This window comes from Aquila chrysaetos, chromosome 16, assembly GCF_900496995.4.
Source record: "Aquila chrysaetos chrysaetos chromosome 16, bAquChr1.4, whole genome shotgun sequence".
NCBI lineage: Eukaryota > Metazoa > Chordata > Aves > Accipitriformes > Accipitridae > Aquila > Aquila chrysaetos.
The window spans coordinates 5,383,928-5,400,256 of record NC_044019.1 but is presented as its reverse complement, the minus strand read 5'-3'; the positions used below and the strand labels follow the sequence as shown (position 1 = coordinate 5,400,256).

General features: G+C 46.6%; 1 protein-coding gene across 39 annotated transcripts in view; it reads right to left on the bottom strand.

Moving 5' to 3' along the window:
- Nucleotides 1–16,329, bottom strand: part of EPB41 (erythrocyte membrane protein band 4.1) — an 87,541-nt gene that overhangs the window by 44,665 nt on the left and 26,547 nt on the right. For all 39 annotated transcript variants that reach the window (XM_030039035.2, XM_030039034.2, XM_030039026.1 and 36 more), the window contains 3 exons: nucleotides 6,486–6,954; nucleotides 3,895–4,125; nucleotides 1,375–1,479 (listed from right to left, as the gene is read on the bottom strand). In XM_030039035.2, coding sequence (XP_029894895.1) covers nucleotides 1,375–1,479; nucleotides 3,895–4,125; nucleotides 6,486–6,947 — 798 coding nt within the window. In that variant the 5' untranslated portion in view covers nucleotides 6,948–6,954. Of the gene's footprint in view, nucleotides 1–1,374; nucleotides 1,480–3,894; nucleotides 4,126–6,485; nucleotides 6,955–16,329 lie in introns of those variants that run through there.

The window sequence follows — 16,329 nt, the reverse complement described above, 5'->3', positions numbered from 1 at the left end:
ATGCACAGTGGCTTTACCATCCTCAGCTCCCGGCTCTGGGACACAAATCTGACAAAAGTATCTGTTTTCAGTCCCTATGGTTAAAAAGCTGCACAGCTCCTTAGCCCTCATCAGCTTGGGGGGAAGGAGGTGTATGCTTTTGCATTTGGAAGAATCAATGCTAGCACACCTGGACGTGAGAAGAGCAAATCCCAGGGGTCCAGGAGATGCAGCAGTGAGCTACCCACAGCACAAGTGTGAGAAGTTGAGCTGCTGCAGCTAAACTCTTTTTGCTCTTAATTGGATCTAAAAGTACACCTATCCCTCCCTCTGCAAGCACAACAAACTACTAGAGTAAAAAAATCCAGGCTATATACATGGAAGCAAATTTCACATACAAGAAAATAGTAAGACACCAGAGAGAGTAAAACAAATCCAAGACAGAGCTCTGCCTGACTCAAGTAGTGATGGGGTGTTACTTCGCCTGTGTATTAAAAATTCACACTTGCAATTATTAAGTATTTAATGACAGATGTCTGTCAGCCATAGTACCGTGGCCCATAAGTGATTGCTGTAGGTGAAGCACGGGAACAGTCAGAATGCGGACCAACGTAACTGGGCTAAAGGACATAAAAGTGGGTCCTTAATTTCAATTTAGCACACTTTTGGCTAGCTTCATGAAACAGAGTTTGAGTAATTGCTTGAGTTAAAGCGTAACCAAGGGTTTAAAAGATAAAGACACTGCTTGAGTCTAACCAAACAAAGACCTTAAACTGAAACCATATGAGTAAGAGTTTTGTTATGAAGACTCACATGCATTCTTTTGCAGGGCAAAGTCTCAACTCAAAACTGCTCTGGATGGCTCTGACCAAACCTTACAAAAAATTGACACCAGTGCCAAGGCAGCCAGCTTTTACTCCTGCTGACTGCTTAGCCTTGCACCTTTGCTGAACACAGGCTCCAGGACTGTGAAGTCCCTCTGCAGTATGTCGACATTCAGGCTCGTCGTCTATAGCCTAGGAGTAGCTAACCTATTCTTAAAATCACAATTAAAAAACCTGCTGCTTTTGTACAGTGAGAAAAGCCTTATCTTCCTCTAACTTCTTGAGCTACAGCTTTAAAAATTAATGGCATCATTTTGCAGTAAACTAATATAATGAATTTTCTCCAGGTGAAGATGCAAGTTCATGTAGCTTTTTTACTAAAATCCACACTCCTGTAGTCATTTATTCACAATTTCTGCCTCTGTGATGACCCTTTTAGTCCTTTTTTGAGGAAGACACCAAAAGGAGTTTTAAGAAGAGCTCATGCACCACCTCCCCAGGGGAGATGAACTTCCTTCGGAAGAGCTGAACCCACCCGGGTGCAGAACACCACACAACCGCAGCTGCTTACCCTGGAGGTCGGTGTGTCCCATATGGCCAAACCAAAGTAGTCTTCCTCCAGGAGATTGAGGTGGTCGCAGACTTTTTTAAGTAGATCCTGCCCCTTGGCGTGTTTCTGCAAAAAGAAAATTCACACCAATTCATACAAAAGAAATTCTGTAGGACAGGCTGGTTTTTGCCTGCTCTCATTCATGGGAGAGGGGAGAAAGGGAACATAATCAAACCACACTGTACGCTGCCAAGAGGGAAAAAAGTCCCGAGTAGCTCAAAATCAGATCTCCTGGCCATTTCTGAGCAAGCACCCCTTATAGGAAAGAGCATCAGGCATAAAAATTCAAACCAGAGAGGCAATGGGAACTGCAGCGTCTCTCTCTGCTACCACCAGCTCCGCAAAGCTGAGCTTCTGAACTCGACTCCATAAACACCAAGGATTTGTATGGTTTTTACCTCCCAAACTACATCTACTGCACTGATACCTCCCAGCTCCAGGCTGTCATACAATCGAGCGTTTATCGAAAGATGATCAATGCAGGGTATGAAACTGCTGCTACAACCCACTGCTATAGTCCCCCATCTTGGGGGCAACCTGGCTTAGCAGGGTCACAAAAGAAACAGCGGCTCAGACCCAAAGACCATCATTTCCATGGCCTTTTCATCAACCCGATCTGCTGATGAAACCTAGCTTCTCCAGTTGTGCCTTACGCACCGAAAGCTGCTTCGCACACAACTTCTTGCCTCAAGAAATACACTTGAGAATTCCTATCTCCTCTTTTCCCTCCGCCCCCCAAATCCTGCAGAAGTGAACTGGCCCTAGGAACAGATACCCTTTTAGTCCAAAAGCATGAAGGAAAACATCCCTGAGGCACAAAACTATGGTAACCAGGAGCAGCTAATTCTATTGAAGGCTCTGCTAAAAAGAAAGTACGGTTCCAGTGACGCAAAATAAGCTTTACTAATGCATCACTTGTGCCCACAGCTCTCCTTTTAGTCATATTTGCACGGCAACTGATCCAAAAACATAGCCTTGTTTTATTCCAGTCCTTCAGCTGTAAGATCCTCAGTGCATACATTGTGACTCTATAGGTAACATAGTACATGTGTTAGCCTGGATATTTCTTAAGGAATTGGCACTTAAAGACATCAGAATTAAAAACCTTCCATGGCTGTCAATTGGAAAGGATGTCTGAAAGCACTTCTTCTTCTTCTTGAATAAAGGCATTTGTGCTGGTCTTCGCCTACACCTTTGCAATTCCTTCTCAATTAAGTCTTAATTGCCAGAGTAGAATTATACTGGCGTTAAAGCCAAGGGTACTTGTCAAGTCAAGAGGGTCTCACCGACACAGCAACCCCTCCTAATCCTCTCTGCAGTGCTCACCGCAATCCTCTGGACCTACAGAAAGAGACTTCTAATGTCCTGCTCAAGTCAGGACCAACCACACCACCACCAGCTCTCCCACCAACAGTGTCTGTGCAGCCTGCTGGTATTTGAAGGCGTTGCTGCGGCAAACTCACACACAAAGCCACAGCAAGCTGCCAGCATTTCGGGGAACAGTTTCCTTTCCAGGGCTGCACACAAAATCCCTAGCAAAGGGGAAGGCGATCAGAGCAGTGATGCTCTGAGCTGATCCCAGGCAATAACAACAGCAACGCTGTTACACAAACGGCCGGTGCTGACCTACTTGCCCAGGATCACCCAAGGTAACTGCTTTCACAAGGAGCCCTGTGCCCACATACCCTCTCATGGCCCATTTAGCCAGCGGGACTGGGGAAAAACAAGCTGATGGAAGTATGCTCGAATGGTAAGTACCGGATTATTAATATTCCGGACAAGTACTTCAATACTGAAATGGGGATTTCTGCTAGCTTTTTATTGCCCTGACAGCAAGACAGCCCTGTGAGAGAATGCACAAAATAAAGCAGAATAAAAGCTCTCAGATGAAGGGGTTTGCAGTGCTGTAAGTCAACATAATAATTTTAAATTGTTTACTGCAAATATATTCAACTGCAGGCTAAACACAGCATGGTTTTCTTTACATCCAAGCTCCAGGAGTTATGTTAGCCAGCAGCCTGATAGGCAAAGGTACCTTGGTTGAACAGAAAAGCACAAATCAATTTGACAACCCATTTTATTCAAAGTAAAGGGGCAAAAGATATTTAGAAAATCCCAAACTAACACAAAAACCTAAACTCTAGTCTGGGATACAAATGAGAGAGAAGATGAACAGCAAGTAAGATAACTTTTTTTTTTTTTTAAACTTCCCTCCACCTTTACAAAGCAAGGAACCCTGGAAATTGTAGAACAATTAAAAAAAAAGAAAAAAAAAAACATTCCTAGGCACCCAGAGATTTTTACAACATACTAAATAAGTTGCTACAGCTTACAGCAAGATTGTTCTGCAGTAAAGCCTATCATGTAATTCACTGGCAGAAAATTAGGCCTCTGTTAAATTGTGTTTGCGGTTATTTTTCAAGGGGAGGAGAAGGGAGAGGGAAAAGAGGCGAAGCAGAAACAAACCCCAGAAGTACTTACATCCATGGAACACTCAAAAATGGCATCATCCAGCAAGACAACTTTGCAGTACATGTTTCTGTGTCTTTTTACTGCTTTCTGGGCAGTTTTCAAATCCTGCTCTGCTTTGGTCTCCGGAGTCTCTTGTTTCGGCTCTGGCTTAGCACACTCTTCTTTCGCTTCCCCTCCTTCCTTGCCCCCGAGCTCTCTGCTGTCCGGCTCCTGGTCGTCCCTCCTCTCCTCCTGTGCAGGCTGAAACCCCCACATCACCCAAGTTGCAATTTAGACGTGTCAAGCAAAAAAAACATCACATGAAACAAGCATTGCATAGGTGCACTACAGGGCTGGGATCTCACCCCAGAATTAGTTGTCTGACTTAAATGTGTAACCCGGGACCTGGAGCAGCAGCTTGGGTGAGCAAGGTAATGATATTAATTTTTAAAGCCCTTCAAGTCATTCTCAAGTCTTCATTTAATAAAGGATGTAATAAAAAAGGAAGAAGGGTTGAGTAGAAAAATCAGGGCAGATGACATCATGCAAATCTTCATGGTCTTAATGACAACACCTTTTGAACTAGTAAATTTTTCCCCTCCTAGGCAAGACACCCAGTGTACCCACTGCACGTGCCCCCATGCTCCCACTGCTGCCCTGGGCAATGGGCTTTGCTCCAGTACACCAGCCCCCAGTATGGCAGCAGTGGCATTAAAAGGGGGGGTCAGTGCTGAGATTTCACAGCCATCGGAGCTGATCAAGCAGCTCTCTGCCACCAAAAAGGGAAAGCAGCCTTCATACCACTCTCCCTTTGCCTACTGAAGCACTTTGCAAGCCAGTTTAATTCACTAAAATAGCAGAAAGAGATGCAGTTTGGGAACAGGAGGAGGAAGGAAGCTGGGTTGTTGTTTTTTTTTCCACTGCCATTTCAGCAGGTTAAACGAGTTCATGGCAGGCTCTGACAAGTGCTGGAAGTGGCTCGATGCAGCAGGAACACGCAGCCGCGGCAGAGGAAGAGTAAACCCTGTCTTTTCAGCCCATCGCATCTCATGAAATCACACCCAGGCACAACTGCACGGAGGTATTTAAAAACTAAATAATGTCCACAAGCTGCTGACTTCTGTTCCAGCAGGGCCGGGACAATCAGAAGCAGGGAATCAGTCAAAGCTCGTAATGCCCGTCGGTCAGCATTTATCAAACAGGCAGCACCTCGCAAATGCTTTCACAGCAGAAATATCTGCCGAGTGTCACAGTTCAAAAAGCCACTGATGTTGATCTAAAATAAGAACTAAAAAAAAAAAAAAAAAAAAAAGCAAATGCTTCGTCTGAAACAAACAGCCCATGGTGAAGGAAGGCTGTGGGTGCACATGCGCTCAGAAGCAGCAAATCAACATTAAATAGAGAAAGAAATCATGCATTTCCTCTACAAGACACAATTTCTGGGCTGAAATTGCATGAAAATTTCCAGCTCCTCCCCATTCTGCTAATCTCAACCCTCAGAGGTACAAAACACGAGCAGAGATCATCCCATGGTTTTCACAGGCTCAGAAATTTGGGAAAAGAAAGAAAAAGGTGTTACCTACTACCTTCTCTGCAGCTTCGTAATTTTAAGGAGGTGGATTTACAATTACTGCTTACAGTTGTCCACGATCTAACTCATAAAATATTGCTCCAAAAGTCAGAGTTTGCAGATACGTAACACCTCTCTAGAGCCCACTCAAAAACTTAAGGCAGTGGGGTAAGTAATCCAGATTTTACCACGAATGTGCTATGACTCCAGCAATACACACAGGTTGGTTGGGTTGTAAGAAATCTCCATCTCGGGAGAAGGGGCACCCACCTTTGTCTAACTCCGCACTAGTAACAGCAGAGCTGCAATTACCCAAGGAGTAAGAGAGGACATCCAATACCCCCAAATCAATAACCAGATGCAGCTTTGTGAATGTCTCCCTGCGGGTGTGTCTGCCTCAATTTCTATCATGCTTTAAAAACTTTAAATTTTGCATGAAAAATTACCCTGGCTGTAAAGAGTAGACATCAGACGGCTACAAGGAGCTGTGCTCAGCCCACGTGCTGTGCAGAAATCCCTGTCTACATGATGCATAAGCAGAAAGTATTTGTATTTGGCTGGCTCAGCACCAGCCTGGACTGAACAGACAACCAAGTCCTGAAACGCCACACTTGTGCTCCTCAAAGTTCAAGAAACCCAAATTTCCCAAATCCACATCCTCTTGCAATCTCCACCTTGCACCACTGGCCTGCCTTTATTCTGCACACACCAAGGACATCCCAATGAGCAACTGCTCTGTCACGAATTATGAATCTGAACCCTAGTTCCGATGTGACTCCCCATGCCTCAGCAGAGTAAAGAGTCAGCACGGGGCTGTGAAGTGTGAGCACAATTTCAGGAGCAGGTACTTTGCAGCACAGTCTGATACAGGAATGCAAGAGTTGGAAGTACGCGATGCAACACAGGGACCTGACAAGAGCCTTTTTAGCATCCCATGAGTTTTTCTGATCAAGCTTACTATCCTAGGATATGAAGGTTTTTATAGTTTTGGCTAAAAGGACACATTTTCAAGAACAGAAGGGAGCGTGTCACACAGAGCAGGGTGTTTTACCTGTGTTTCTGCACTGCTTAAGGAATGGAGATCTAGTGATGGATCAGTTTTGAGCTCAGGCTCAGGAGCTGCAATTGGGGCTTTCACCAGGATGTCTTCATCAGGGCTGGCTCCTAAACCCGGGTCTTTCTGGTCACCTCCCGCCTCTTTAGGAGCATCAGTGTCTTTGTCCTCTTCGGACACCTGAGACTTGGGCCTCCTGAGAAAGGATGAGAACAGGCGGGAGAGACCCCGGCCCTCAGAGGTGCGGCGCTCCTTCTTGCTTTGCTCCTCGTGTGTGGGTGTATCGCCGTTGGAGGCCTTCTGCTTCTGCCCTGCTGCAGGCTGTCCCTCCGACGTCTGCTGAGCCCCTTCCTCTAGGGAAGCCTCTTGCTTTTGTGTTTCAGCAGCTCCTTCCTCCTCCTTGGCTTGCTGCTGCTCCGAATTGTCGGCGTCCGCCCCTAGACTCTTCTCTGTTGTCATGATGATGCTGTAAGAGAGGTGCAAAAGATCTCAAACAAGAGTTTTCCAATACTTAAGTCTGCATTAAGCTATTCAAACCAAGCCACAAGAACAGACACATCATGTTCGCCAGTCACACCATCCTGTCCTGCTGACTCCAGCCTACAAATCCATTAAGAGCAAAATCATTCATTTTGCTAAGGTTTGCTTTGATAGAAACATCTCTATCGACATTTACACATGCATCTTCCACCATCTGGATGACACTGACTCCAAACTGGTAAATGCTCTGGCACCAGGTCTACAGCCTGACAAGAGCAAATGATTAAAAAACGCAAACAAGATTAGGGAAAGGGGAGGAGGTGGCAGAGGGTCTTGCTCCACAGGGCTGTCCTGAGGTCCTCTCTTCCACCAAATCCCTGTTCCCCTCTGGCAGCACTGGCTGTGGGAGCAGAGCAGTTGAGAATCATAGAATCATTTAGGTTGGAAAAGACCTTTAAGATCATCAAGTCCAACCATATGAGGACACGCACATGACCAGGCAACCTTCCTGCTACCACGCCATGCCAAAACCCCAGACAGCCCGCGATGGCTTGCAGTGTTACAGCATCCTTCACCACCATGGCGAGTGGAGGGAGAAATCCGCTGCTCGAGAGTCAAAAATTGCTCGGCCACAACAAATTTTAACAGCTGCTCACTTCTAAATTTCCCTGAAAGAGGCCACAGATCCTCACCATGAATGAAAAAGGGGGATATTTAAACATGATGAACCACACTGATGCTCTGCTCTGGACGGGACTCATCAGTGTTGATCAACTACGTTGACCTGCCCAAGAAAGGTCCAGTGAAAGAGAGCAGGCTTCAGGATTCATGAGATCTTTGCACTGCACATTGCAGAAATGTAAAATGAAAAGGCTTCCAAACAACCCCCATAATGGAGAGCAGATTTCTTCAGAGCCTGTGCTATTAAGCTGATGCAATGTTTATTTCAACTTTAGCCTGGGCTGTTGACACAAAAAGATGGAAATCACATGAGAAGAATATCTATTTAAGGTATAAAGAGGACCCAAAATAATCATGCTTTAGAGAGGATAGAACTAATCTTTGCGCGTTGCATCACATGCATCTGCAGCAATAAATTGCCACTGCTTACACAGACCAAATAGCATATAATCCAATATGCCTTTCAATCCCCCCAGCCCAAGCCTCAGCATACAAACATTTGCTCAGAATACATACTTAAAATTAAGAAACATTTCAAGATGTCACCCTCCTACATATTATTGCATTCAACAATTTTAATTTAACTCATCCTGATTGCCAAAATAACCAGAGTGCTTGAAAGAGAAAAGCCCTTCTAGCTTTCCAAACTACTCTTCCCCTGCATTTAATGCAAAAGCTTATCATTGTTAAAGCTGTGGTTAAAACAAAGCAGCATTAGAGACCTTCAATGAATGTGTTTCTCCAGCAATGCAATTTTCCTGAGTTTACGAGGTTTGTTTTGTTTTCGGTTTTGGTTTGGGGGGGCCAGGGGCATTGCAAGGAGGGCTTTTGGAAAAGCAGGCATGATAACCCACAGGGTCTGTGCTCCCATCGGAGTGATTCAGAGCGCTATCACATTTGGGACAGGCTCTCTGAACTGTTTGAAACCTCTTCGCTTGGACGAGCTCCACCAGCCAGCTTTGGGACGAGCTGCAGGGCCCATTTTAGCTCGGTCTCCTGCAGAAGCCAGGTTTACAGCCTCATGTCCTACACACCATCTCCCCTCCGTGTGCTGTGCTGGGTTTCTCCAAACCCAATGGAGAGGTGGAGGCCACTGAAGCAGCAGCTTTCTACCCGCACTGAGAAAACGGGCACCCAAGCAGACAGCCTGCACGGGCATCTGAGGGCACCTGATGCACCAGGGATATTGCAAGGCAAAGATGCTGCCAAAATCCAGACGTGGCAAGGCTCCAAGCTAGATGGAGACGCAGATGTGCAGAAAACCACACTGCATCAGTTCTCCTCCAGCATTTCGCATGGGAGAAGACAGGACAGCTTGGCATAGCCCACAAGGCAACAAGAGCACCCAAGGGTAATTCTCCAAAACACTGTTGAGTTGGGCATTATGTCACCTCATTTCCCCAGAAGTCTTGCAGGAGTTTGTTTTTGCAAGATTATCACAGAACAGGCTCCACGAGAAAGCTGTAGAATCCAAGTCAAATGAAAGGCTACAGTGGATTCATGCAGCACCCAGCTGGCTCCCACAACCACCCTCGAGGAGGGGGCAGCTTCACGCCTGCTGCTCGCTTTGGGGGGAAAGCAAAAAAAATCCACAATGCTGAATTTCCTTCTCCCCTAAACGAGTAACATGTGCAGTTCGGTTCAGGAGAGGTTTTGAAGGGGCTGCGCACTCACCGGGAGGGGCACAGGGCTGCAATTGGTTTGCAGATGGCAGCATGTGGGTGACTTGCCCCTGCAACTTATTGCTGTTTCTCTTCCTCCCGCGATCCCTTGCTAGGGATGCTGCTGGCCCCGTTAGCAACACACGGCTCTGTCTGCAGAGTCACCCCAGCTACCATGCAGCCAACACATGCTCTCAACAGCTCTCCAAAAATTCCTGGAGATGCTGCAAGGTGGTGCAGGGGCAACAAGCTACATTCAGCCAAACATACATCAACCCGAGCCCATGATGCAGGACAGGCTCGCCATGGCCAAATCCCAGGGTGAAGCTCCTGAAGCCCTGACACACATAGAGTGGGATGGACGTGTTGCAAGACTATCCCACCACGAACACACGAAAATAGCAAGCTCCCTTTTGCACCAGCTGCCAAAGCAGTCTGCTTTGTAGTTGCTTCCTACTGTGTTTGTTTTGAATAAACACATTTGTAAGCATCATTATCAAAACACACATTGGATGCATGTTGCTCTCCTAAAAATAAAAAGGCAAAACCAAAGCTCTTACAATCCCAACTGCAGAGAGGGCACAGCTGAAAAGCAGCTCTTATCAGCCGTGGTAAACAAGAGGGACAGTCCACAAACAAACATTTCCTCTGGACGCAGTTTTCTCTCTTTAAATACCAACATTTCTGGAACAAGAAATGTTTACTTGTTTGGATTTCAAAGCTGCAGTCACGGACCTTTCCCAGTGTGGGAAGGTGGGTCTTGCTGGCAATGAGCAAACGTCTCCACGTCTTTCCTCCATCCCCCGGGAACACCCCTGCAGCTCAGCCAGACCCCCTCGGCAGGGCTGGCGATGTGGAGATGGGCACGTACAAGCCCTTCCCTTCCCAATAAACGTTTTATAGCAGCAGCCAGCACCAATAACTCACTGGGTGCAGGCAAACATCTTGCTGCAAGACCCAAGTGTGCTTCTCTGATGTGTGGGCTCATGGGTGGTTCCCTCCCTTTTAAGTTTTATGTTCAGAAATGGTTTTGAACCATTGAACTAAGCTCTTGACCGAAAGCAGAGAGATCTGTGAGCAACATAACCAAGAGGCTGTATTATTTTAAAAAAGCACCTTTACTGCACAAAGATGTTTGCTAAGTAGCATTTTGTTTCCAACCCAGCCCACACCAGAGCCAACATGAAGAGTGAGGTTCTTGCTCTGCTGCTCTTCAACTCATTATTTGGAGAAAGCACTGCCCACAGCCAAACCACAAGCAGCTTTTTATTTAAATTAAATTTTCTTCCACTGCTATTCCACAAGGCAATCCTGCAGAGCCTGCAGATGCCTCGGGAGCTCCACAGATGCTGGAGGAGGATGCTCTGCTCTTGTAGGAGCACCCAAGGAGTACTGCTCACCTCCTGCTCTGAGCTACCATGCTCGTAAATGCTGGGTTTGGGGTTTGGTTTTTTTTGGTAAAGGATGAGGGTTTGATGCCAGACAGCCTGTAAAAGGCAGGCTCTTCACAAGTCTAGTGTAGAGAAGGCGTTTAACGCTACGGAAATAAGCAAATCACAGCAAAACTTAGATATGATCCCACATAGAGATTTCAGAGCAAAAATCTAATCAGAAAATAGTTCAAATATGTGTTTATATTTAAGCATTTTTAAGTTCAAGAACATGCTACTCCAGACAAGAAGACTTTAGCAACAGGAAGCAATCTGAAAAAAAGGTAATTAAACACACCCAGAGCAGCAGAAGACAAATAGGCTTCTCCCCACCGAGGAGACCCGCACCACAGGTTGACCTCCCCACTGACAGCATCCCCCTTCACCTGCACCACATCAGCCCCCAGAAGAGGACCTGGACCTCCTGGTGTCCCCCAGCACCACATCAGTGCTTCAGTGATGAGGAGCAAGCCCCGCACATCTCTTCTTAAAAGGTATCGGCAACTCTGAACACCAAACGTCAAAGCAAACCACTACACAGGCACCTTATGAACCTGCTGTCCCTTGCACAGCAGACCCTCCAGCCACCCAAATATCCCGAGACCCCCAACCTCAGTGCTCACCCCCGTTTCTGTCCAAAGGCATGGCTATAGGGAGCACACATCACCTCTGCGGGCTCGTTGTCACCTATACACTCACCCTGCTTCTCTGCATCAAAATCCTTTCAACAAAACAGACTTGAGGCTTAAAAGGAGTGCAAGGGCTCGTTGCTCATCCTGTTCCTAACATCCATGGTTTAATTCAACACTACTTAATATCTGGCAAGCAGAGGATAGCAAAACTCGGTTTCAACCACACACTGCTCCACGGGCTCTGCTCTTGCAGGCGTCAAAAGACACTCACCCTCCAAGTCAAACCATTCCCCTTTTCCAGCCTGCACACATGCACAATTATTTATCTAAAATACAGATTTTAGAGTAGCTCAACAGATCCCAACGGCTCCCTGTCGAGAAAGCCTTCAAGCCGATGCCGAATTACTCACTCACTCCGCCTGTGCTCCCGGAAGGCTGTCATTAAGTGATGGTGCGTTAGTTCTCTGGAAATAACAATGCTGCTCATTTGGGTTGTTTCATGACAAGTTACAGAGGCTCAAAGAAACACTAATATTTAGATACAGGTCTATCACCATCTCCTACCTGTCAGGGTGCTCCAGTCTCTCTTATTTAGGCATACAAATAAGCGTAGTAATAGTAAAATCTAACTTATCCCTGCTTCCAAGGCTGGAAAAATGATTTACGGCTCATGCCATAACTGACTTAATTCCCAGTGTTTTAGTCTTTCAGAGAGAGAAGAAAAAGGACTTTCCACCGGGAAGGTTCATTTCTCAGAAACACAAACCGTTTCACAGCGATGCCCAATGCCAGATAATGGTAATCACGCTGCTGGAACGAACTGTCTTGACCTTCCTACCCAAAAACGTGTGGCTTCACCAAACGCTACTGCTACAGCAAGAGCTGGAGACGAAGATAAGAAAGAAACTTCTGCTAAAAATAGGCAAAAAAATCAAATAGTTTCAGCAGCAGTGTGTTTTTTTTAAATGCGTTCCTTCCCATTTCATAATGTGTGTGAAAAGCACACAATTCACCAGGGAAACTACGCAGAACATTGCTCTGAAATAGATAGCACAGGCTGAAAATTCAGTTTTTTCAAGACCTGGTATGTGTGCAACAAACCTGCATCTGCGGGTGGGAGAGGAGGGAACTGCAACCACCACAAGCAGGACTCGTCCCGCGCTTGTGTCTAAGTTACGTATTCTACACGTGATTTTTACTACAGTTAAAAAAAACATAGCAGAGAGCTGTTTGTTCGGGATTTTTTAAAACAAAATAAGAAATTCAAATGCAATAAAATAAGCCTCTCAATAAGAAATTCAAACTTTAAAATACTGTAAAGCACCAGAGCCTTTCAAAATTTATTTAATGTATTTTATTAATGGAATAATTACTGCTGGCATTTTATAACCCCCATTAGAATTAACATGCATCATCTTTTTTGTGCTGGTACTTTGGGTCCTGAACAAAAGGGATGCTGTCGCTCAGCCAGCAACACTGCCTTACCCAGAGGGTAACAGGAGACTTCAGGAGCTTCGTCGAATGGGGAAAAATAAACCACCCAACACAACACAGATGGCACATTACAACCGCCCGGATTTAATTCTCACCAGACCAGCCCTCGTAATCTACTGTATGTCGACAGCACCATGCCCCTCTTTCATCTTCTGCTATCGTACAGCTTTCCTATTTAAATGAGGGCAAAAAATAGTAGCTCACCATCTGCTGAAAGCAAATCATTTATGTCAAATTTAAGACTGGGCTTATAAATGACCTGACTAAATGGAGCAGTAAGTGCACTACAACCGAAGGGAGCCGGGAGCTCCTCCCCTGTATCCTCAGAAATCCTCCTGGATGCTACAGAATTCCTTACGCAGGAATTCATGGGCTTTGGTCATCAGTAAAGCGCTGAAATTTAAAAGAAAACATGTATTTGTCACTGGAACCTTGTCTACAGCAATAGGTTTGGAAAGGCTGCCCATGTGGGACCTGTTAAGAAAACTCACTTGAACTTGGAGCGGTTGGACGCAGAATAGAGCCATGGGGAAGGCACGTGCACCAGGCTGCCAGCAAAATAAAGCTGCTCATAGACTATCCCTCCTCATGTTGCAACATAGGAGCAAATCAGTAGTTTGCTAAAAAGACTAAGAAAGTTTAATACAAGTGTTGCTTCCTATTCCATAGTGAGCAGCAGAAGCAACTCTTGGGGCTCCCTTCCCCTGCTTCAACAGAGGTCAGAGCAGAAACAACAAGGTTTTGCCTCAAATGCACGGTGCCTGCCAAAGCTTTCCCTCTGCAGAAACAAGTCTCCAAACCACCCCACCACACCAAACCCCCCAAGGAGGAAAGAGCGAGCTCAACCTCGCAGGCAGTAGTTGCACCAAAACCCTCCTTTGCAGAAGGAGCCGGTATCTGCCCGACCTCGCAGAGGAAGGGAGGGACCCCCAGCACCCGTCCCCACCCCACAGGCAGCTCCAGCTCCTGCACTTTGCAGATAGCAACCCCAGGGGCTGCTCCGTCCACCAGCCTCCCATGGAGGCACGGAGCGCGGGCAGCCCGGCACGCGTGAAATGAGGCAGATGCCAAAATCTGTGCAAATAAAAGTAGCAGGAACAATGCAGCCCGCAAGCTCGCAAGAGTGCCACGAGTGAGCGGCACTTCGTCACAAGCGAGCAAAGCCAAGGACACGCAGGCTTCGTCCCAGCAGGTCACTCCATCACAACCCCTCCTGACTTTGCACTGAAGGAATACCAAGAGCGGCGACGACAGCAAAACCGAGACGGTAACGCCAGCGCCGCACGTGACAACAACAGCCTTCTTCCTGCAGCAGCACACCGCTTTCTAAAGCAACAGTTAAACAGAAATAAGCAATAGATCTCAATCAACTGAATAGGAGGATTTTTTCTATGCATTATTCATAAGGGTTTTTTTTTCCCTGCCTGAACACAGATGTGTTTACTCACACTGTGCCTCATTTACACTCAAGGTTTAACATAACAGGGCTCATTTTCCTTCCTTACAGTTTTTCAAGCACAGGGCTAAAGCGCTTTTTGCTTTTGTTGTTTTCCCTTTGGCTGTTTCCAAACCAAAGCTATAATTAGAACCCAAGAGGGACCTGCACACTCCTTTGATAAAGAGCTGCCTGCTAGATAAATACCACCCGTGCACACACACACACAGGCACCTGCCAAGTACGTACCGCCGCAGCACCGAGAACCAGAAGGATGTTTGATGCTAAAAGCTCTTAACCGGCTTCACTGCCTGCTGCTGCTCTGCAGCGGGTGGCAACGGCTCCGGTTCACACACGCGAACCATTCTTCTGCTGCGTGCTGGGGACGTCGCACTTCACCGCTTTATTTGTAGTTATACAGCTGCAATACAATTTGCATTCATCCAAGTGCCTCAAATACATCTGCCACTCCCTGGTACAACGCCCAAAATTCATTAAAAATAACCTATCACGCCAGTTATTTTTACATTATTAGCTGCACCAAAATGCACAACATTTAAACTATCTAAGGGAACCACTTACAAGAAGGGTTGGCACGGCCCGAATCATGCTAGGCTTGCCCTCTGCCAAGCCCAGGTAAAAGCTAGCTGAAAGCATCTCCAACCAGGGCTTTAAGCTGGGCTTATTACTTCAAGATTGCCACTGCCTATGAAGGATATTTAAACAAGTTAGCACCTACACTACCCTAAGCGGATTTCAAGACCTTTTCTCCTGTAAATCAGCTATTGCTTCTCCTCCTCCTGACACCAACACTCCAAAAATATTCAGTGCAAAGGAGACTCATTCTCCCTGGCAAGAGTCTGCAGTGAGGGATACCCCCAGGACACACTGTCTAAACCAGGGCTACAAGGGTCTGCCCAGAGGCAGCAGCAATGTAGTTTTGTTGCCATTTTAATGAGTTGGTACCAGCCGCCAGGCTGAGTTTATTTACATGGTTTGCTCTAGCGTGCTCACTGCAACCATCGAGCAACATGCAGTGAAGATGGGGGCTGCAAGGGGACACGTACCTTTAAAGTAATTATCAGCAAGCCCTGAACATTGCACTTTTAAAGTTTAATGACCCCCACCTAGGAGTGCTGGAAGGCACTGGCCAGCTGTGAATTATCCTACTAAATTCCTTAATTCTTGGTTTCCTCAACAGGATGGCCAAGCCCCAGTCACTTACACCTGCAGAGCAACACAGGGGAAGGAGAAGCCGGAGACCTCGTCAGCATCCACCAGCCCAGAACGAGCCAGCCCCACCATGGCCACTGCCGCTGGCTCTGGAGACACAACTGCAACGACTGGACAGGGTCACAACTGGGACAACTGCAAAAAGCTTTGACAAGCCCAGGAGGAATGAGTCAGTTAGCAGGGAGGTTTGTAAAGCTCAGTTTCACTGGGTGGGTACATACCACTGCAGGTATCATACTCAAACAGCCTGCATTGCTTCCGAGCAAAGGGAAGGCTTTGTTTCAGGAAGCTGCCACCCTTCAGTGTTTTCCCTTTTCTGAAGTCTCCTCTTCTCCTTCCAGGGCTCAGCATCACATGCAGCAACACCAGGACAGGGACCAAGGAGAAATCTGTTCCCACCACAAACCTCCAGCTGTATACTCCCAGTACCACAGAAAGAACCCAACCTTTAACTGTTGGAAAACTCACATGACCATGCAGCTTCGCTTTACAAACCACTAAGAGCTAATTAAAGTCCCCCAACCAAACCAGAAGAGCCTGCAGAAGCACAAGCCCTCTCCAAGCTGGCTGCAGCTCCCCGAGGCACATAGCAATGGGGAATGCAAACTGGGATGCAGACGCCCAGCCAGCTGCTGATCTTGCCTCAAGACTAGGAACAGCAAAGCATCTTCTGTTGGCACTGTGCACAGAAGGGAGGTGGGGAGACACCTGCTCCAGAAAGCTTCCCCCCCCCCCCCCCCTTTTTTTTTTTTAAATAGTGCAGGTGATGAATTAATTCAAACTCTGTGCACCGTT